The sequence below is a fragment of the Lipotes vexillifer genome, unplaced genomic scaffold (assembly GCF_000442215.2).
Source record: "Lipotes vexillifer unplaced genomic scaffold, Lipotes_vexillifer_v1.1 scaffold1678, whole genome shotgun sequence".
NCBI classification, from domain to species: domain Eukaryota; kingdom Metazoa; phylum Chordata; class Mammalia; order Artiodactyla; family Lipotidae; genus Lipotes; species Lipotes vexillifer.
This window is the reverse complement of record NW_006773112.1, coordinates 127155-151124: the sequence shown is the minus strand read 5'-3', so window position 1 is coordinate 151124 and position 23970 is coordinate 127155. Positions and strand designations below refer to the sequence as shown.

Genomic DNA, 23970 nt, shown 5'->3' with positions numbered 1-23970 from the left:
AAAAATGCTGGTAAAAGGATTGAATATCTAATTGATGTGACTTTTTGAAATATGAAGCTTAGGGTTAACAGATGACTTATATGTGGTATATCATTATGTAGTAAACAAAATAAACAAATCCTCAAGTTGATAGAAATAAATACAAAAATGACACATATCATGAAAATAACTAAGTGATTAAACAGAAAGAGACATTTTTCACAAACCCAGATTTGTTTACATATTTGGCAAGGGTGAGAAGAACAGTGTCATATTATTTCTACGGAAATCAGAAAATGAAAAAAAAATTAAACTCATTCTAGAAAATGAAGATCCAAATACCAGAGAAATATGTTAGACTATGGCATTCCCACACTTCAGTCAAAATCAAAATAGAGTCATTGGGCAAATTTGCTACAACTGCACAGATATTATTCAATAACTTAGTTTTTTTGGGGGGAGAGGGAAAGGTATGCCAAGGAATGGATATATTGTGCTTAAGTTAAACTTGCATGCACATGATTGTTTTATTTTTCACAAAAGTGAATATATATAGTAGCAAGACTAATATTTATTTGAATTATTATAAATGTCAAGTTTCTGGAAAATTCAAATAAAGGAATATTAAGGATACCCTCTAAATCCTTCCTTTGTAATTAAAAATGAAGGATTATTTTAACTTTTCTGAAGAGGGTATGAAGAGAAAATTCTGGCAGCTGTTGAGAAATTTCCTGCTCATTGTCTCGGGTAAAAATTCATTATTGGGATATTTCAGACAAGGGGGTGGGAAACCAAGCAAGATCTTAGAATGTATTTTCAAGTACTCTTGTCCTAGTCAGGGAACTCCATTGATCAGTGGTTGCTGAGCAGTTAGTACTGTTTTACAGAGGGAAGAGAACTGATTTAGCATGGAATTTATGTTCTTAAAAATTATGTTGTACATTAAAAGGAAAGAAAAAGCATTCATGAAATATTATGGCTGATACTTTAATTACCCATGCCAGAAAACCAAGGCAGAAGAACTATAACATTTTCTCGTTGCAATTCATGGTGTTAATAAACTAAGTACAATGTGGTCATCACAGTGGCTGTGGGAAACATACTTGAGTTTTCTAACTTTTAGTGATTACACCAGCAAACCTGTCACAGTAACAGTGCGTTGACATTTAACTTTCTTGTTTAAGAAAACAAAAATATTTTTGATCTGTCACTCTAAACTATAAATATATTTTTTCTTTTCATCTTTTGGAAAGTATAATCCAAGGTTGAAAAATGATTTCTAATTTAGTATATATAATTTACTTGACACTTGGTTCTGGAAAGACAGTTGGTATAATGTTCAGAAGAGTCAGGCATTCTGATACCATCAAGCATTCAGAAAAGTATCATGTCATGAGTGGATAAAAATGAATGTTTCATTTTCTAATATCACAAGGCAGGCCAAGGCAACTTCACATTCATTACATCATATTTATTCTAAGTGGATCTTTCTCATACTCTGTTTAGTAAAAAATAACATTTTGACTGGCGGAAAGCCCTTGATCTCCATAATTCTTTTATCTTCCATATCTGGTTCATCACAAAGCCCTAAAAATTCATCTCAGAAAATTCCTCCTGAATATATTCTCTCTTCTCTATTTCTATTGATATTTTCTCAGCTTAGGTACCACCATGTTTTTTTGAACTATCATTGGAATAATTTCCTAATTAATTATTTTTCAAACTGTTAGCTGGAACAATTGGTGGATCATGAATTGATCTGCAATTTTTAAAGAATGAAAAACTGTCTATAGTAGAAAATGACAGTGTTCCATGCACATAATTTTATGGAAATTTATTTCAGATTTACGTGTGTGTGTAGTAATAGTAGCTGAGGAAGCAATAGCAGGAGTATATCATGATATAAGTTGTATTTCTTGCTATGCATTTTTTTTTAAACAGTACTGAAAAACATTGCTCTAACCAGTTCTGTAATACAAGGACTCCAGCTTGATCATTCTCTGTTTCAAGGATGGTATCATCTTATTAATATGCACATTTGACCACGATACTATCCTAACCAAAAACTTTCAGTGATATCAGTCCAAGGGCTTTCATAAGTTGCCCCTACCCTTACTTTCCAGAATTTTCTCTCTATATGTTTGCCTGTCTTAGATCCCAATGGCATCAGACTACTCCGTGTACTTTTCTGTGTCCCTTTATTTATGATGATACCTCTGCCTGAAATGACTACCTCTCTAAGACACTCTAGCCTCCAACCTCAAAAAGTCTTATTTTTTCTAAAAACTCAAAGGTTAATATCCATTGCAATGTTTCACATGATTTCTTTGGCAGAACTAATTGCTTCTGCTGCACTGTTCTAAAATATTTACTTATATCTTTATTCTACAATGTATGGAAATTGATTACATTTAGTTGCTTGTATAGGGTTAATATCTTTAATGCAATTAGTCAAGCTAACCATAATAATAATGATGGTTACTCTGTGTAGGTGAATTGAGAACCTGTTTACAATGGTATTTGATCTCTCAGTCTTCTAGGAGCGCTGCTGAGCGTTTAAATCAAGTCCTGAAAATTCACAGGCTCCTGGGCCACAGGTTAACATAACTCTGAAAAATGGGCAATTTTGCTGGGCTATTTCCCCATTTAAAGGGGACAGGCTCTCATGGGCTTGTGATGATAAATGCCAAAGAAAACATATCTGCCACCTGGTTTGGGCCCTGAGGCTGTCAGTTTGTGAGCTCTGCACTAAATCTTCTGATTCCCTGTACAAACACTTCAATTTTTATTTTTAACATGTATGTTCTGTTAAACATGTTAAACATGTTTCATTAGAAAGTTGATACAGTGTGTGTTTTGGGAGGTGAATTAAGGAACACAAAAGGTACTAATAAATATGTGTTAAGCTGAAAACTGCATTTTAACTGTAGTTGTTAAAATATTTAACTCTCAGAAGGTGTGCTAACTAAATTACACAAAAATTGAAAAAAGTCATCCTTTTAAGTTGGAATTATTTAAATTACAACAAGAAATACAATGTTTCACTAATGTGAATGTATGTACATGTTTAAAAGGTAAGTAGGGGGCTTCCCTGGTGGCGCAGTGCTTGAGAGTCCGCCTGCCGATTCAGGAGACGCGGGTTCGTGCCCCGTTTCGGGAAGATCCCACATGCCGCGGAGCGGCTGGGCCCGTAAGCCATGGCCACTGAGCCTGCGCGTCCGGAGCCTGTGCTCCGCAAATGGGAGAGGCCACAACAGTGAGAGGCCCGCATAACGCAAGGAAAAAAAAAAAAAAAAAAAGGTAAGTAGGATTATTGTTAATGATCTCAGTCATCAAAGCTTAAAAAGCATGAAAGGCCCATTCACACGATACTTCGGTAAAATGATGTATGCCAAGAATAAGGGCAAGAATATCCATACAAATATAACATTCCTGGAAAGGGAATTATTTTCCTGTCCCAAACTGAACTGCCTTAAAACTTAGCTTCACTCGTTTTTATAATTAGTTCCTTCTGTCTCCCTGGCAGCAATGCTTTGTTCTTAGTTCTCTTATTACTGTCACTGTACTATTTTGTTATTCCTCTCTCCATGTCTGTCTCCTCCATCAGACTACAAACTCCAAACAGAACAGACCATGTAATTTATCTTTATATCCTTAATACCCAATGGAGCCCCTCAGAACTTGTCATCTAGTGGCTGCTTGATAATTGTTTGTTGAATGAAGAAATACTTGTTGAATTAATGTGACTACAAATTAATGGAACCACTGCTTCCATTTTTAAACTTCAAATAAATGTTTTTTATTTTTTAAAATCATCATATTTAGGAGCCATACATTTATGCCAAAGGATACCAGTACTTAAGAAATAATTATGGGACCCTAATTTTGAACTTCTTTTCTAAACAATTCTTAATCACAATAGAAAAAATCCCTCTCAATTCTTTATAGGTTCACATGCTTTTGACTCAAGACCATGTTGTTCAGTCTGATCATTATATAATTCACTAAACATAATAAGAACTATCAGTTACTACCTTATGCAAGATACTATACATATCTAAGTTATTCAAACTTTAAAGAACATCCATATAATTAAGTATAAGTAATCATATTCTACAAATGAGGGGAAAAAAATTCAGTTTACAAATCCTCAGAGCTGGGATTTAAATCCAACTTTGTATCTAAAACACTATGAATCCAAAATTTACTGCACGATACCACAGGTTCAAACGATTTTCATTGTCCAAAATACATACTCATTTTCTCCCTCTCCCCCCGCCCATGCACATATACACTACACTTGACACTAATGACAGAATACTCAGAACTAGACTACAAAACTATAAGTTGCATTTTTATGTGTTTAAACAAAAAACATATTTCCTGCTTAATATCACTCAGGTAGTGCTAGAGCTGTAACATGACCCCAAATCTCCTAACTCCCATATATATCACTCTTCTCATCTATACTCCAGAATTTTAACATAATTTTCAAAATTAAAATTGTTTTCATTTCCAATTTGAAAACAGTATTTGTGTTCACATACAAACACTAACAAAAAGAGAAGTTAAAATACTTTTCAAATATAGAACACTTGTACGTCTCCCTCTAAAATATAATCACTATTCACATTTGGTACCATACTGACTTCTAATATGTTAAATAAAAGTTTCCAGTAATGGCATAAGTCAAGCTGTGGTTCCAAGAATTTTGGTGGATGCCAGTGAAATAGATATGGGAAGTAGGAGATCTTATCTCCCAGAAAAATGTCAAGGTCCTTTCCCCAAAACTATACTAAATGATGTTGCTATAAAACAATTTCTCTCCCTTTTGATAATGCTTGTATTCACTGGTTCTTCTTTATATACTTTGTACATATGGTGACTTCCCAAGTCCCTGACCTCATCACACTTACAATAATTCGTATGAATCATTAAAATGTAGTCTTGTTCCATAGAATACAAGCTTATGGTTACCAAAGGGGAAAGCGGGGAGGGATAAATTAGGAGTTTGGGATTAACATATACACACTACTATATATAAAATAGATAACCAACAAGGACCTACTGTATAGGACAGGGAACTATACTCAATATCTTGTAATAACCTAGAGTGGAAGAGAATGTAAAACAAAGAATATATATATATATATATCTGAATCACTTTGCTGTACACCTGAAACTAACACGACATTGTAAATCAACTATATTTCAACCAAAATTAAAAATAAACAAACAGACAAAAACTTAGTCTTGTTTTTCTTTGGCTAAGAAGTGATACCCTTCCCCTGATTTTAAGTCTTAACATTGGCTTGCATACATCGGGAGGAAAGGCAACACTCCTGGACCAAAGGACACAAAAAGCCAGATTAGAGGATACAGTATTAAGTAGAGAATTCTATTTCCACAAGTTGACTGATGAAAAGGAAATTTATTCATAGAACATGGCAACCAGAAGGAAAGAAAAAATCACACAACAATGCAAGTTGACAGGCTCTATTCCAAAGTTGTCTACTGAATCATAAGAAAATAGAGACATAGAGTTTCAGAGCCAGAAAGGTATTGAGTCCATCTAGTTCAATGGCTAGATTTGGCATATCAGGAAAACTGAAGCTCAATATGGTTTATATTACTTGTTCAAAGTCACAAAGCTATATTTAGTGGCAATACCAGCAAGAGGATCCAAGTTTCTGAACTCTCTCATGAGTATTATTTCAACTACACTCTTTGGGAGAATATATACTGATTAGCAACAATGACCATTTTAGTGCAAATATTTACATCTTCTGTGTACCTGGGTCACAGATATAATTTTACTACCATGAATATACAATACCACCAATACGTTAATCCTAAACCATCAAAAGGAAGAAAAATTTACATTTATTGAATAACTGATTTGTACTTGGATTTATTCTAGACAATTTCACACACATCTCATTTACTTCTATACTCACAAAAAAGGGTAGAGATTATTTTCCTCATATTATATATAAAGAAACTGGGGCTTAGAGAAGTAAATACATCACTTAAGACTCAATATAAATTAGATGGAAAAGATGGAACTTGAAACTAGATTTACCTGACTTAAAGGTTTATCACATTTTTTTTGCTGTGGGGGGCGGTACGCGGGCCTCTCACTGTTGTGGCCTCTCCCGTTGCGGAGCACAGGCTCCGGACGCACAGGCTCAGCGGCCATGGCTCAAGGGCCCAGCCGCTCCGCGGCATGTGGGATCTTCCCGGACCGCCTCTGCATCGGCAGGCGGACTCTCAACCACTGCGCTGCCAGGGAAGCCCGGTTTATCACATGAGTGATAAATGAGTATCCTGCTTGATGATCTGTCTCTAGAATATTTTGACATATATTTTTGGCACATAGTGAGTGCTTAATAAAAGAAAGGAATTCTCACAGGATGGTCCACAGACTACGACTGGAGAAAATGCTAAACATTATAAAGTCAGCTTGGTGTTTATTTAATTTTTTACTGTTTTTTCCCTAGCTTTATTGAGATATAATTGACATATAACACTATGTATGTTTAAGGTGTACAACATGATTATTTTATATATGTACCTATTGTGAAATCATTGCCACACATAGTTACCATTCACACAGTTACCAGTTTTTGTGTGTGTGTGTGATTTTATTTGTTGTTCAATTTGTTTTGTTAGCCTAGACTTTGAAGAATGGCTGGTAGTTTGTGGAAATGTCAGACATTAAAATGGCCTTCCCTCTTCTGTCTTTCATGCTAAGTCACGAAAATTTGAAACTTACACTAATTAAGACCATTTCTCACTGGTCTTCACATTTCAGAATAAACATACAACTAAAAACTTCACACTCTAGTGCAGCACTGACTGCTATTTCTAATTTAAAAAGATAAGTGTTTTCAATCTTCATTTGAAAATAAAGTATTGGACTTTGAGTATGATAGAAAAAACTTCTGTTGTTGCTTCCTTCTTCAACTTACCGTGTACACTCAGGAGAGTCATTTAGACTCTCTGTTCTATGGAAAAATGTGGTTTGTTAACCTAAGCCTAACTTCTTCAGAGGAACCAATGGGAACCAATTTGGATTATTTAAGATTCATTTTCCGTCATCCAAAAAACGTTACACTTTAAAACGTGGCATATTTATATTCACTATCATTTGTCCTTTCCATGTATTATATAATTCATAGAATCCTTGATTTTCTTAAACTGCCTTCCACTGTCTATCCCCACTGTCTCTATCCTGCTTTGCCCCTCATTATCTCCATCTTTAGACTATTTTCAGTATTCCCATCTTTGTCCCCCTGTAATTGATCACCTAAAAATCTTCCTAAAATTTAAATGTGATCATGACATTCCTCTCCTGAGTGGCTCCACAGAATACTTGAAAAATTAAATCCAATCTCCTTAGCAAGATACAATGGACTCTGCATAACCTGTTAGCTTCCCTCTCCAGCCTTACCTGCTTCTTTTGACCCACACAACCTTCTATTTCATCATACTGAAACTACTCACAGGCCCAGAAAAGCTACTCATTCCTATACCCAGGTTCCTTGGTGCATCATAGATCCAGTTTGGACTAGGTCTCACTCTCTTCTCTCTCCTTTCCTTACTTCTTCAGTTTTCATCATAATTTAACTCGTGTTGCTTCTCTCAGGAAATCATCCTTGACCATCCAGCTTATGTATCCTCTCTGCCTCATTATCAGTGCCTAGTTCTGTGAGTACCTCTAATAAAGCAATTTGTGCATTATCAGTTCATTACTTTATTTTCTTTACAGGACTACAATCATCTCAGATGTAAAGAATTGATCTTCATTTTTGTATCTTCCTGATAAATAGGTGAATAAAAGAGTGAAGGAATTAATGAAAAAATTATAAGGAAGATCAAAGCTATGCTATGTATCACCTGAAAACAATAGGTACTGAAAAGTTCAATTGTGTTTGGTTTTGGAGTACATATTTTGGGCTGATGTCCGCTTACAGATGAGTTTAATAGTAGACAAATAACAAATGCTTTAAACCCAAAACTGAAGGTATATTTTGAAAATCCATGGAATGACCAACTGCCCATTTGCTAATGCTCCTTTGATGTCAGGAAAGGATGATTTCTACCATATTTTACATTAGTATGAACCTTACCACTGAAGTTTATCATCTTACTCTGTCCTATGATTTGGATTTCATCACATTTGCCTCCTCTAGTATCTGCCTTATTGAGTGTTCTTTCTCTTTCTTACCTTTGATTTATTTATTACCATGGTCCTTCCATCTGCAAATATGCTCATGCTTCTATACCTTTACATTCCTCTTACGCTTATAATAAGAACAACAACAAAACTCCAACAAGAACAAACAAATAAACCAACAAACTGTAAGAACCTTTCTTGGACTACAGGATACCATGTAAATCCTTAACATGGCAAAATGATCCCTCATTATTTAAGGCCAACATACCCTGCCATTTCCCCTTCCACATTGTCCTTCAATATGAACCTAATAGTAGAGTAGTCCCAAACACTACCTTACCATAAGACCATTGAAAGCATTTGTCTTTGTGCTTACTGGTCCCTTTGCCTGAGATTCCTCTTTTCCATGTGTTGAATGACTAATCATCCAGATGTACAATGATTTACTCATCCTTTCTTGCTGTGTGTTATAAAATGCATTTATACTTCAACAATTGTTCACATTTGGGTAGATTCCTAGAATTGGAAATAGTAAATAAAGGAATATACTATTTTTAAGGGTTGGGGGACATTATAAACCTGATTTTTGGAAAAGTTGTATCAATCTATATTTTTAAAAGCATTTCAAAGGAGTGCCAATATCAGTATAACTTTATGCTGAGTACTAAGAATTTTAAATATCCTTGTTAGATTGATAGATAAGAAACTGTAGTTGTTTATAATATTGCATTTTTAGAAAACAGTCACCCAAGTCCAGGAAGTGCAGAGAGTCCCAGGCAGGAAGCCCAAGGAGGAACACACCAAGAGACATAGAAATCAAACTGACAAAAATTAAAAACAAAGAAAAAATACTAACAGCAACAAGGGAAAAATGACAAATAACATACAAGGGAACTCCCATAAGATTATCAGCTGATTTCGCAGCAGAAACTCTGCAAGCCAGAAGGGAGCGGCATGATATATTTAAAGTGATGAAAGGGAAGAACCTACAGCCAAGAATACTCTACCCAGTAAGGCTCTCATTCAGATTTGATGGAGAAATCAAAAGCTTTACAGACAAGCAAAAGCTAAGAGAATTCAGCACCATCAGACCAGCTTTGAAACAAATGCTAAAGGAACTCCTCTAGGCGGGAAAGAGACTAGCAACTTAAAACAACCTGGTACATACATAGACTGCTATATCAAAACCTCACAGTAACAGCAAACCCAAAAACTACAATAGACACACACACAAAAAAGAAAAAGCAACCCAAACACAACACTAAAGATGGTCATCAAACCACAGGAGAAGAGAATAAAAGAGGAAGGGAAGAAAAAAGATGTATAAAAAGAAACCCAACACAATTAAGAAAATGGCAATTGGAATACATATACTGATAATTACCTTAAAAATGCTCCAACCAAAAGACATAGACTGGATGAATGAATACAAAAACAAGACCTGTATATATGCTGTCTACAAGAGACCCACCTCAGACCTAGGGACACATACAGACTGAAAGTGAGGGGACAGATGAAGGTATTCCATGCAAATGGAAATCAAAACAAAGCTGGAGTACCAATACTCATATCAGACAAAATAGATTTTAAAAATAAAGACTGTTATAAGACACAAAGAAGGTCACTACATAATGATCAAGGGATCAGTCAAAGAAGAAGATATAACAATTGTAAATATATATGCACTCAACACAGGAGCATCTCAATATATGAGGCAAATACTAACAGCCATAAAAGGGGAAATCGACAGTAACACAATAATAGTGGGGGAATTTAACACCACACTTTCATCAATGGACAGACCATCCAGACAGAAAATCAATAAGGAAACATAGGCCTTAAATGACACATTAGATCAGATGGACTTAATTGAGATTTAAAGAGCATTCCATCCAAAAGCAGCAGAATACACATTCTTCTCAAGTGCACATGGAACATTCTCCAGGACTGACCACATGCTGGGCAACAAAGCAAGCCTACGTAAATTTAAGAAAATTGAAATCATATCAAGCATCTTTTCCAACCACAACACTATGAGATTAGGAATAAACTACAAGAAAAAAACTAAAAAAACCCACAAACATGTGGAGACTAAACAATATGCTACCAAACAACCAATGGATCACCGAAGAAATCAAAGAGGAAATTAAAAAATACCTAGAGACAAATGAAAATGAAACCACAACAATCCAAAACCTATGGGATTCAGCAACAGCAGTTCTGAGAGGGAAGTTAATAACAATACAATCTTACTTCAGGAAACAAGAAATATCTCAAATAAACAACCTAACCTTACACCTAAAACAACTAGAGAAAGAAGAACAAACAAAACCTAGTTAGGAGAAGGAAAGAAATCATAAAAATCAGTGCAGAAATAACCAGAGACAAAGAAAACAATAGCAAAGATCAATGAAACTAAAAGCTGGCTCTTCGAAAAGATAAACAAAGTTGATAAACTTTTAGCCAGACTCATCAAGAAAAAAGGGAAGAGGACTCAAATCAATAAAATTAGAAAATGGGATAGTCATTTTAAAACAATGTTTTAAAATTTAAAATAGTTTGTCAAGTCATTGTCATTTCCATTTTAAAAAAATGTATCTCTTGTAGATAAAATCTTTTTTTCCAAGGAGTGACATGATTGGAAGAAAAAGTTAGAGCCTTACCTCACATCACAATCCATAACAAATTCCATATTTAGTTTTCAGTAAAATTTTAAAAACCATAAATAATTAGAATAAAGTAGAAATTCTCATTTCTACCCAGAATGTGAATTTTATGGTTAAAATCAATAGAAATAACAAAGATAGTTTTTTAAAACTATAAAATTTCAGATTAAAAATATGAATAAACCATTAAGTAAAAATAAGGTAGAAAATATATGTAGCAAATATCACATAAGCAATGTTGGTATTTCTAAAATATAAAGTGGTTATTTTAATTAATAAGAATTTTAAAATATCTTTCTAATGCCTGCACCAGTCTCCCTACCAGAAACTTAGTTGTTTTCAGTTAAAACATTTTATTTAAGGACAAACATTCTCAGTGAGAGTGCAAGGGAAAAAAATAAGGCCATTTTTGTGAACACGTAGAAAAGTAGGCATATTTTTTCTCTCCCAGAGAAGAATCTATTTTGCTATAAAAGAGTTAGCATTTATAGAAGGTCAAAAAAGATGATTTAAAGTTTGCCATAAATTATCCACCAGTGGAGAATCAAACATTGAGTTATAAAAATGTATTGTATCAGTCAAGGTAAGTAAATTCTTCCATCTTTTTCTTTGTGAAACATCTCATTCCTTCTCTTAGGAAGCTAGATCATCATAAAGTAAAACATTTTTATCTTATTACTTTGGTTTCCTGAAGAAATATATCTCTTCACTACAATTCTTTCTAATTTTATACACTCAGATTTTATAGACACTCCTATCTGAGTAGTGTTCCTGTGTCTTCACATTTCATATTATCTAATATGTTATTCAGTGTCAACTACATACACGTTTGATATATTTGATAAATTTGAGGAAGGTTTGACTTCTTGTTTATATAAGACAAAGAGAATTTGCATTTCTAGCCAATGGTCATGGCTATTAGAAAAAGTGGTAATAAATTTAACTTTCAACTACAACATTTGACTCAAGCTAGGTGTGCTTTAATATCAGTCGACATTAGTTTAGACTTACAGTTTATGCATTTCTTTACTATTTATATTTCCCAACTGATACTTAGAAAATCACTTTGAAATGATAGGCCTATTATTATTATTATTAATATCATTGGATGTTGGAAATAATCATGTTTAGAACCTAAGGTATTTGTCCAATACTACATTTCCTGGCTTTATTTTATTTCATTTTATTTTTTATTGAAGTATAGTTGATTTACAATGTTATATTAGTTGCAGGTGTACAACATAGTGATTCTAGTAATTGTCAGGAACCCAGCTTTTCTGATTCCCAATATCTAGGACATTTCACTATACTACTCATCATATTTCTGTATTTTCTTTTTAATTTTAAGGGTTTAAATGACCATAAATGACCTTATATATGACTCTGCTTACATATTAATTTTGGAATTCAGTGTTGTATTCAGTGTCTAAGGCAAGAATACATGGACACAAACCAAAATTTTCTCAATTCCTACATTAATTCTTTCATTCAATAAATAAGTAGCACATACCTTAATGTATCAAATTTGGTACTAGGTCCTAAAGATACAGGCTAACTAAATCAGACATGGTGGGGAGTCCCAGCTTCCCTAGACCATACTGTTTAGGCATATTGAGAATTCCAGAACATTGAAAACCTTAATGCACATAAGAATCACCTGAGCACTGTGATCAGATGCACATTCTGACTCAGCAGCTCTGGTGCAAGTTCTGACATTCTGTATTTCTAACAAGCTTCCAAGTGATGTTAATGCTGGTAGTTCAGAATCACAATCTGAATAGCAAGGATTTACTTATATAAATATGTATATATTTAAATGGATATTTTAAGTGATCTTTCATTGCTCTTCCTATATTTTAAGAAAAAAAATATGAACCAAGAGGAAATTAGAAGGGAATTGGTCAAGCACTGCAGGAACTGAAGATGTTGATTAACAAAGGAAAAACGAGCAAAGTTGTCTAGGCTAGAAGAAGATGGGGACAAGAAAGAATGCAGAAAAGGAAGGTAGAAAGAGAGAAATAAACAAACAAAATTAAATTTGGAATTCCAACCAGCCAGAACAACAACAACGAAGTGTTTTGCAGCTCTTAGTTAACCATTTCTGAATCATTCAAGTCATACTCATTATTTCTCTGTTTAAGCACAGTGAGGAGTGGCATTTGATGGTCAAAAAATATCAGTTGCCAATTGCAACTGTTAATTAACCCCTCCCGCAATGTTCTCTGTATAACATCAAAGCTAGTACACTGTGGGACCAGGTTTACTTTAGATGAGGCTGGACAAGATCCCTCTTCTATGGAAAACCAGTACTGACAGGCTGCCCGACATTTCCTACCATCCACAGACAGCCCAGAGAATGGAAAGAATGCCCCATCATTCTTACCTGGGGGGAGAGAAGAGCAGGGAAGGTGGAATGAGGATTTGTTCTCCACCACCTTTCAGCATTAAAGTTAGGAAATATCTGATTTTTTTGGTTCTCATTAGAAAACCATAACTGTTAAGTTTATGAAATTCTTGAGTATAGACAATACAGATATTAGAATGTATGTTTTTGTAAATATATATGGGACTAAAATATCCAAAAAATGTGAAAAATAAAGGCAGGAAAATTGAAAAGCACTTTATATATCATTTTGCAAAATCCAAAACAATTTTCACCACTAAATAGTTGTATTCTTTAATGTAAGATGTGCACTGTTACAATAATTTTACACCTAACACCAAGTAAAAAAAAAAAAAAAAGACCCAAGAAAGGATTCAAAGATACTTTGAAACAGATTGCATGAAGGGAGCTTTTTAACCCTGATTTCTTTTACCTACAGTTATATATAAAGGACATATTATGCCTTCAAAACTCTAGACTCTTGAAATATTATAGCAAACCTTTAGATAAGTAATTATACATGGGGTAAACTTAGGGCTGAGATTTCGTAGAGACAACTCTGTGGTTTCTGTGAGTAGTAAGTTGTAACACTCTAAGGAAGAAAGGAATAGTTCATACAATAATCTCAGTTTCTAAATTAGAAAACTAAAGTATAGCAAGGCGTACAACTTCATCCAATATCACCTACAATGAACTCTCCTCGGACCCCGGGAACATATATTGGGTGATGGTTTTCCTCTGCAGCATTGACTCCATCTCTTTCCAATATTTAGCATATGTCAGGCCATCCAAATATAAAATATAGAATTTAATATCAATAGGACAGTGTCTCTAATGCTTACCAGGTGAGAGAAGGTTTATAACTGACACATCAATGCCAGATTAAACTAAATTTTTGCTTATCTGGAGCTGTATGACAAGATCTTTAACATCACAAGAACTTTATTATCCTTTATGAATTTTCCCTATCAGACAGGATTGTAAGTCAAGAAAAGCATGATATTTTCAACCTGAGTGAGTGACTGACCACCCATGTTTCTCTATCCTGGCCTCTTCCTTAAAACATGGCACTCGCTGAGTGAGGAACTATAGACTAACTGTCTTGAGGGTTGCACATATAAAAATCACTGATCAAGTGGACATAACACTATTATTTGAATTATGATTTTAGGCATTTTTTATTAAGAAATAATATTATTTCTCTTATGTCCAGTTTTCTGTTATTTAGGTACATATGAAACCTAGATTTTACAAATCAGTTCAATATTTAATCAGTAATTAGAGAATCGAAGTAAGGCTTTAATTGATTTTCTTATCCTCATTTCTTCCCTTTAAGCTCCTATTTTGTATGATATCTCACAAAACCCAGCATTTAATTTAATTGATTAACTTATGATACAAATAGCCACTGAGGGAATATCTCTTCTAGGAGAGGAAATGCATGACATTGTGTGTGTGTCCGCACTTATGTATAGTTACCATTACATGGGCAAAAATACAGCGTGAGCACTTTTCACTGGCTTATTTAAAAATATTGTGGGATATTAAAAATAACTTTCTCCAGTACTACACTTCACAGGACAATAATGCCATGTATCTGCACCTTGCCCTCCTCCTCAATAGCACAACTGTTTGGAGCAAGAGATTCCTGTTTGCATATGATAATGCATTCTGTACATCATTAAACAAAGAAGATAGCATTTTATTTCTTTAAAGTACTTTCAGAAAAAATAAAGTTTAAAATCTAACTAATGCTGAATGAAGATGTTATCTAAAGATAATGCTTTGCTTTATAAAGTTAGAGGTCAACTTGAACATAATACCTGGGTGAATCTGATCCTTGAGGGGGTCACTGAATTAACAGTGCCCTCTGCAAGCAGATCAGGTGTCAGTTATCGTTCTCATAACAAACTTACTATCTAACAAGAAAAACGGGAAACAAACAAACTGGGAACAACAGGTTACACATGCAACCAACCAACCAAAACTATCTATACCTATGCTGATATGCATACACACAATACAGCTCTGGGAAGGTGGGAAATTGGAAAGATTTTTAAAGATTGTCACTAAAATTTGTAACAATTTTGACAAATGGATGGCAAACTATTTCAAGGAATAGGGCTTTGATTGAGGTTTAATGCAAAAGTCCTCTTTGATGTTCTAGAGTAGAATAGACACATGTACAGAAACAAAAGGTCATATACTCTTGGGGAAGGAAAAGATATTTGGCACACAGATGATGAGTCAGATGCCATGAGAAAGATTAGAATTTTAGGAAGGATGGAGGTCTGGTAGTGATATGTCATTGAAGTCCCTTGTGTCCATGAGACTCAAAGGGATGAATTTCCAAACTAGGTATTATTACAAAAGAAAAAGGTTTTTCTCCAGGGATTATTTGTTTCTAAGGCAAAATGTATTCCTGCCAAAGTTTACCTGGAAAATCAGAATCCCAATCATGGGCTACACTTCCCTAGTATATACTTTAATCTACAACATTCCAACTTCTAATTTTGGGAAGCAGTAAAAATAGGAGGAAAAGAATAAAAAACAATTATGGCAATAATTTTCATGCCTTCATTAAGATGTTTATCTTCATTTTTTTATACTTCTTGGTAAGAGCATAACAATTATAGACTCAGGACTGGTCACTATTGTGCTCCTGTTAAATAAGTTTTTAAAATAATCATAGCTTAGAAAAGTATAAAGAACCTCTTGAAGTTCGATTATGCTCAAACACCAGTGAGTGACTTACAACAAACAGGTAACTTCTGGAGATCTAATGCACTGCCTAATGATTATAGCCAACAATACTGTATTATCAACTTTAAAGTTGCTAGAATACTAGATTTTAACTGTTCTCACCACAAAATAAGAGAGGAGATAATTATGTGATCTGATTGAGGTGTTAGCTGACACTACAGTCTTAATTTCAGAGTTAAAGGTGAGGCTGAATCTAGTGGGTTATGTAGATCCCAATGCTAAAGCTTAAAGGGGTGTAGGAACAAGGAGTCAGTCACATTCGGATCCTGTAGCCCTCCAGGGTTAATCAACCTTACAAATTCTCTTCTTCACCTTGCAACAATTTCTACTGTGCTCTAAAATCTTTTCCTCTTCACTTAATCTGCCCCCTGATTTTAATCTCTTCAGAAATTCTAGAAGCCTTACTCTTCCTTCACAGCCATACTTCACACAGACTTCAAAGTTTGAAGCTCATTACTTCCACTTCCACTGTCATTCCCTCATCAAATATTTTTGTCTCCTCTTTGGACACAATTTTCTTGGTATATCTACATATTGACAAGGTTTTTCTTTCAGTTCAATCAATTTAAAAGTTCAGGTTTTTAAAGGCTCAACTGATGTCAAATCAATCTCTGACCCTGCATCCAACTGAGAAAAGATAGTATGGCAAAATGTTTGTAGTTATATTCATTGTTATGAATTGTATTCCCTGAGAGTATTCTCTTATGATTTTTCAAGGTTATTATTCTTTTATAAAAAACTGTTGCCTATTTAGGATTAATACTTATATAATTGTATTTATTTTTAATACTATAGTTCAAAAAGATTTTATTCAAGATCTATACTTTCAAAGGCTGGATTCCAGCATAGCTTCAAGACTTCAAGTTATTTGTCAACATGGCAAATCAGCATACTTTCCAATCTATCTTTATATTGCAGTATTTCATATTTCAAAATACACATTTCATTTATTCAGCAAATATTTCTGAAGAACTAAAACAAGCCAAAAAAATCTATTTAGATATACTGAGAATTAAAAAGTGCTAATTAATATCTGTTGTCATTATAACCTCAAGTCTACTGTTGTCTTTTTTTTAATCAAAAGCTAACTAAACACATGACTCATCAAATATCTGCTGACCATCAATGAAAAACAAATAGCTATGTTTAATTTTGTGAGAAAACTAAAAAACTAAAATATACTACCATACACAAGTACCATGTATAAAGAGTGATGAAAGCAATTTGGTCCAAGGTATCAAATATAAACTTGTTAAATTACGTTCTTAGACTATGCTAAATAGTTGTCATTAAAAAAGTAAAATTAACTTATATTTGTTACATCATTGTATAGTAATGTTCATAATTTTATGAATAAATAATATAATTTATTGAATAGAAATAGGATTATGAATGTAATTAATTAAGTGAATTAATTCATTCACTAATAGAAATAAATAATTATTTCTATTAGTGAATAAAATAGTTTTTCTGTGTATTATATTTAATAAAATTGTCATTTGGCCAAAAAGGAAAGCAGATGTGAATCTTATTGCTATGAGATCATCTTTTCTTTCAATGATATAATAATTTTAATTTTACATTCCAGGGTAAGTGTAAATTTGGATACTACACAAAGACATAAAAGATAAATATTTGAGATTTCAATAATTCATAATATTAATATTAGATTTAAACATTTCTGCCAGTGTTCTACTCCTAAGTAAAGGGTCTTTGAAGAAATTACAATCTTTAGGAACAAAAGAAAGCTCACCTTATTACAAAATTGTGACTGTCAATCTCTTTTCCACATTCACTATCTAGTAGAATGCCAGAATTTCCAACAACTGCACAGGTCTTAAATCTTCGATTTTTCATTGGTGAAACTTCAGGTAGGAGGCTATGCAGATCCTGAGAAATATTTAGTGTCCGGCGTCTGTCCAGCACATAGTGTATGACATCACCAGGCTTAAAGCTGCTCTTGACCACTGAGACATCTCGTTCTGCATCTAGGAAACGAAGAATGTTCTTCCTATATTTGAGATATAAGCAAAGTTTTCCATTAATGACAAAATGTCCAAGGACTGGTAATATCATTTACAAAGTAACATATGATAAGATATAAATTGGTAAATCACTAAACTTTAATATTCAGGTGGTAACTAAACCAACCAATTAAGTAGATTCTAAAGGAAATAAAATATATTTTTAAAACGTCATTTGCACATAGTTTTTCAATGATTTTGTAAATAGATATATAGTATACACACCTATCTGTGGAGTGAAAAAGGCCCCCTATCAAAATTTATAGAAAAGTTTATTAAATGAAATACTATTGCCATGACTTGACTTTCCTTAGCTAGATAGTATTCTGCCAGCCTTAATTATCTATAATCATCTATTTTGTTCAGTGTTGTCTAGTTAAGGTGAATAGAAAAACTTAAAATTGTTTAGAATCATAATTTAGTTAACTCTATTAAAAGGATTGAATTTTCTAATAAAATTATTAACATTTATCGAAATCATGTGTATATTATAATTATTTGAAGTAAAAAACTACAGCACTATATATATATGTGTATATATATGTATATGGATATACACACACATATATATATGTATATATATGTATACATATATATATGAAAGTTTTCTTCCAAGCTCAAGAATCCAGGAAATAAGATGGCTATATTAGAGGAAAAGATGGACAGATAGAACATGCAGGGCAGAGATAGCTAACTGTTCCTCAGTGTTCTTTCTTCCCTTCTTTCTTTTCCTATTTGAATCTTCTAAGTTTTACTTGGCCACACTGATGCTCAGCTAGAACATTTCCAAGTTTCCAAACCCAAGTGCAGCTGGGTGTGGTCACATGAATTAGTTTTCTTAAACAGGATAAGAGTGGATCAAGTGCGTCACTATAGGAGAAAGAAATAAACTTCTGATTTGTTTGATTCACTGTATTTTAAAGTCTCCTTTTTTACAGAAGCTTAGCCTATCCCATAACTAATAAAGAAACTGATAAAAGATATGAGATACTACATACACATATATGCACATATTAAGTTAGATGATGGAAAATAAGAAAATAGATATGGCTGCCTGGAAAGCTGGTGACTCTTGGCATGATACAGAATAGCACCTTATAAAACTGTGGTCTATAATAACTTAGGAGTCATACCCTATATGTAATAAGTTTGTTGCTCTTGGATAATTGGTTAAAAGGTGCTAGTATGTTGTTTTATGTTGGTTATCCATTTTAGCAAGGAATTAAGAGGCAAAGTCAGACATGAAATAGCCAAGTTGCAAGTTGAGTGAAGGAGAATATCTCTGGCAACGGCCTATAATCTAAACTGTGTGAGAATCCAGTAACTGGGACCTCCTAAATGACTCCAATAGTCCAGTTAGCAAGAGATACAACTATAAATCAGAGCCATGCCAGCAGCAAGAAGGATATTGTCTTCTCCCCTAAGTCTATAGATTCAAACGTTTTAAGAGTAGCTGCCAGTAAACTGAAGAAAAGGAGGGTTAGGTCAGAATAATTAGGGGAGAATCCGAAGGCTAAAGAACTGTGTTCAGAAGCAGTCTTTAGGTGGAGTTATTCATACCAGGAACAAACTCCAAAGAAATAGCTCAGGAGCCTAGTAAGTTTTTGAGAGAATTATATTGACAAAGAAATCTATGAATCTGGCTTACAAAAGTCTGGGATTGCTTGATCCTCAAGCTACCAACATATACCACCCAGAGAAAGCAGTCTTCTGGGTTGGAAGTTGGATATTACTTACTGAAGTGCTCTTAACTGCAAGCTTGAATTTTCAGAATGCTCAAAACAATGTCATTATTATAACATTCATGATAGGATAGACATTTTCCTCTAATGCTATTATTGTTTAAGCTCCATCACTATTTATAAATTTTATTATTAAGCACAAAATATGATCTCTTCCTATCACTCCATCGAAAGGGCAATTCCCCAAATCATACTCACGAGCCAGAAGCATGACTAGCAAGGAGGGATGTAAAATAACTAACTCATCTTTCTTTTTGTTTTCTTTATTTTGGTTTGCTTTAAATAAGTCCCACTTTAACGTGGGACCAGATGATTGTATACTTTATTTGGCCAGATTTTATACACAAGGAATACACCCATCAACTCTCTGAAAAAGAGACCATTTAAAAAATTTTTTTTTCTCGGGCTTCCCTGGTGGCGCAGTGGTTGAGAGTCCGCCTGCCGATTCAGGGGACACGGGTTCGTGCCCCGGTCCGGGAGGATCCCACATGCCGCGGAGCGGATGGGCCCATGAGCCATGGCCGCTGAGCCTGCGCGTCCGGAGCCTGTGCTCCGCAACGGGAGAGGCCACAACAGTGAGAGGCCCACACACACCACAGAAGAAAAAAAAAAATTTTTTTTTCTCAAATATTTGGAATTTCAGGTTTGCAAGGAGTGAAATTTGTACAGGAAAATCTATATAAATGCCCTACAAATGAAAATTTAAAATTAATAGAAATTATCAGGCATTATAATAATCATCTTAACAAAGTACAGACTACATAAGAGAATTGCTGGTAAAATCAGCAGCCATAGAGCATATGAATTGCAGAAAACTGAGAACTCTTTTCATTATGTTAAGCACATGTGATTCTTCACAAAAGTTAACAGCTAGCACCAAGAGCAGCAATCAACTTTTGTACAAATTAACTACCACTTACTCGTTTGGTGAAAAAATTAAATAATGCCTGACACCTGTATTTCAACAAAAAATTTTTTTTCGTTTCCTGTGAAAATGACAAGTTTGACTCTAAAATGAAGACTGCACGGATGTGGTCAGATCGCCAAACTAGATGGTGTTATCATTTTCCTTTGAACATAATTTAAAGGGGTTGCTGTAAGTATTTGAAGATGCAACTCACAAGTAGTGGCATGTTTGCAAGCATGAAGTGGATAGAGGTCCAGATTTCAAAGAAGACTCTTTAGCTTGGAAATCCAAAAAGGAAAATCCCCTTACTCATAAAGTTAACACTTTGTCAACTGATAGCAAGAGGGACTTTGCAATCACAGAACCTTTGCTGTGTTATAGAAAGTTAGCAGCAAAAATATTTTCAAACATATGTCTTCTAAATCTGAGTATAAGAGAACACCTTTAATTTATTCATTCTTAGGGAAAATTGATATTTAAAAGTGGACTGTAAGAGTTCAGGAAGAAAATAATGCTTAATGTGATAAATAATTATTAAGTACAGATGATACTATTGTATGTATTACTCCAATGCTGTCTTACAGGCTCAACAGTAGTTTCTGTTTTAAATGGAAGCAGTAAAAAATAGTAAAAGTATTTTCCAAGACAGAATACAAAATACCAATTCACACAGACTAATAAAAATATAAAAATGTAAGTTTCTTAGAGAAAACTCAGAACAATTGTTAGTGTTGAATTTGCTTTTTTAAACTGAAAAGGGGGGGGGGCTTTGAATGTCTCTAGTTTGTTCTTTTTCCTGCATTGAACCAAACTTTCGTTTCTATTTTAGGGCTTAAATCTATACATGGAAAACTATCTGAGCTAAGATTCCTGGTGTAGGATGCAAGAGAGACTGAAAATAATTACTATGAGTGAATATATTGATAAAATGCTTAATATTTTCTGGTAACAGTAAAGTTAGCTTTTTTTTCTCCCTAGTAGGCTGCAGGTATTTTTAGATTATAGATTTAATGGACTGTAAAAGTTCTATGGATTTGCTAAGTCTAACTGTTTTTCAGACTGTAAATCTATTTAAAAAAAAACAGAAAGAAGAAAACTAGTGCTTAAATGTAATTAACTAAATATCACTGGAAGCCTGAAAAACTCTTGTACTTATGCTGAACTGAACACGTTAAGTACTACCAAGGAGAACATATACGCTTTGCTCAAAAGGTACTTGATATAAATGAAAACAGCAAGTTAAACAAAATTACTTCAGAATGAGAGAGATAGAAAGAAAACTCTAACTTCTGGGCTCTAAGGAAGCATGAATCAACAAAAGCCGATGTTTAATATGCAGGCTGTACCAGTATAAGTTTTTGTAATATGTGGTTGAGTTACTACCAGATTTTTAAAGCAGAGGACTGTGTTTTCTGTGTGTGACTTAAAAGAACAGTAACAACAAAAGATTCCTTACAGGTCTCTGTCATTCTGTTAAGCATAATGTAACTTTTGAAAGAAACCCTATTCAAAAAGCAAACACCTAAGTTCAGCAACTGTTTTAACGATAAAGATAACGGATAGAAATCAGGAAATATGCTTCACTTTTGGTAAGACTAAAAAATTAGTCATAAAGATTATATTTTTTGTTAGGCAATGCTGGCTTAAACTGAAAGACTGGTTTAGACTGTGAAACTGACAGGAATAGATTCTATACAGAAACTTTTCAGCTGAATTTCCAAGTAGAACTTCCCTTTCAACATCACCCACCACTTGAAATAGCAGCTGCAGAGTCCTGAGGAATTAATTTTCTAAACATTGTTTTCACTTGTGAAATGTTACATATAGCTAACCTATCACCAGGTGCCACTCTTTCTTCTCTGTAGGTTTCCTGTCAACAACAAGCACATGTGCTGTGGCAACTAAAATTTAATCTAAATGACATTGTTGACTCCATTAGCAAGTATTGTGAGGCAAATCTTACAGCTGGAATGCATCACAAGTTGAGAAACAAATTAGGTAGTGATACATATATTAGGAATCAGTTTTTGCAAACTTTTGACTCCAGACAAAAATCAGTGAATCAATTCAGTTGTTACTGACATAGTTTACTAAAAAGAAAAAAAAAAAAAGTTTAAGAAATGCCAAGTGTTTCATTATGCCTACAAAAAGCAGACAGAATACAATTTTTTGTCTCAAGAGATTATTTCTGCAAGGCAATATGCCTCGAAGCTCTGAAAAAAACATAACCTATAGCTTGTTAGGGCTTCTGAGCTAAGGGTCTTAGCTGTTATAGGAAAAATATTCTAGTTAGTATTAAAAGAAAAACCCTGAGCACAACAAAAAGAAAAGGCAAAGTTGTCTCAAAAAAGCTTGAAGAAAGCACTTTTTCGTTTAATTTACACCTCAGATAGACATTTGATATTTGGCCCAGCATTTGGTAATATTGGATGAATACTGTCTTATATTATTTTAGAGCAAAAAACTCAACTTCTCTGTACTTCATAAAGATGCATTTTAATAGTATGCATTTTTAGTATTAAACAATAGTCTTCCAGAAGATTTATCTCATAATAAGAGCTCTGGCTCCACAGTCAGGCCTGGCTTTGAAGCTTGACTCTGGGACTAACAAGCTGTGTGACCCACGACGTGTGCTGTTGAATTGTATGTGGACCTTTTTCTAAAGTAAATCAATGCATGCAACAGCAAATTCTTTTTGACAGGTGAAGCACATATAAATTTGCAATTATGTTTAGTCAACCTGCAAACCTTATCTGGTTAAGAACTTCGATATATGATGACACTAAGAGTTGAAAATATTTTTGCTGACTAATTATGATGTGCTTATTCCGGTCCTGATGAGTAGCTGAGCTCATACATTTCTATACATCCATATCTGGTACTGTACGTAATTCTTTAGGTTTCTATCCAACATATGAAAAATGAGGGGGAAAGAAAGAAACAACCCGAAGATGAAAAAAGTCAAGTCACAAGTGTTGGACGTGACTAGATAATTTCTCAGTACAATGTTCACAGATATACTCACAACATCTGATACATCTTAAATGTATCATTTCTTAGCTTACAATAATAAAGAACTACTACCAATAACATCAAGCCTTTAACCCAGCTAATTAGTTTAATTGTGAAGTTAGCTGTGGAATTCATGAACTTCCCTAAATCTTGATGAATTTTCAAAGTACAATGAACTAATACATGAAACCGTCTCTCTCAGACAACTCCCCAGAGGTACAGTTGTTTGATGAATATATATGAATCAATTCTCGATGTGCTTATGAAAGCAGCAGAGTGCATATAGGGCTGGAAGAATCAGTAAAAAGAAAGAAA

The 23970-nt window shown here is 33.9% G+C and overlaps 1 protein-coding gene across 1 annotated transcript in view; it reads right to left on the bottom strand.

Annotated features, from left to right (window-relative positions):
* ST8SIA4 (ST8 alpha-N-acetyl-neuraminide alpha-2,8-sialyltransferase 4) overlaps nucleotides 1–23970 on the bottom strand; it is a 102391-nt gene that overhangs the window by 68618 nt on the left and 9803 nt on the right. Inside the window, exon 3 of the mRNA XM_007448015.1 lies at nucleotides 17724–17981. Coding sequence (XP_007448077.1) covers nucleotides 17724–17981 — 258 coding nt within the window. The remainder of the gene's footprint in view (nucleotides 1–17723; nucleotides 17982–23970) is intronic.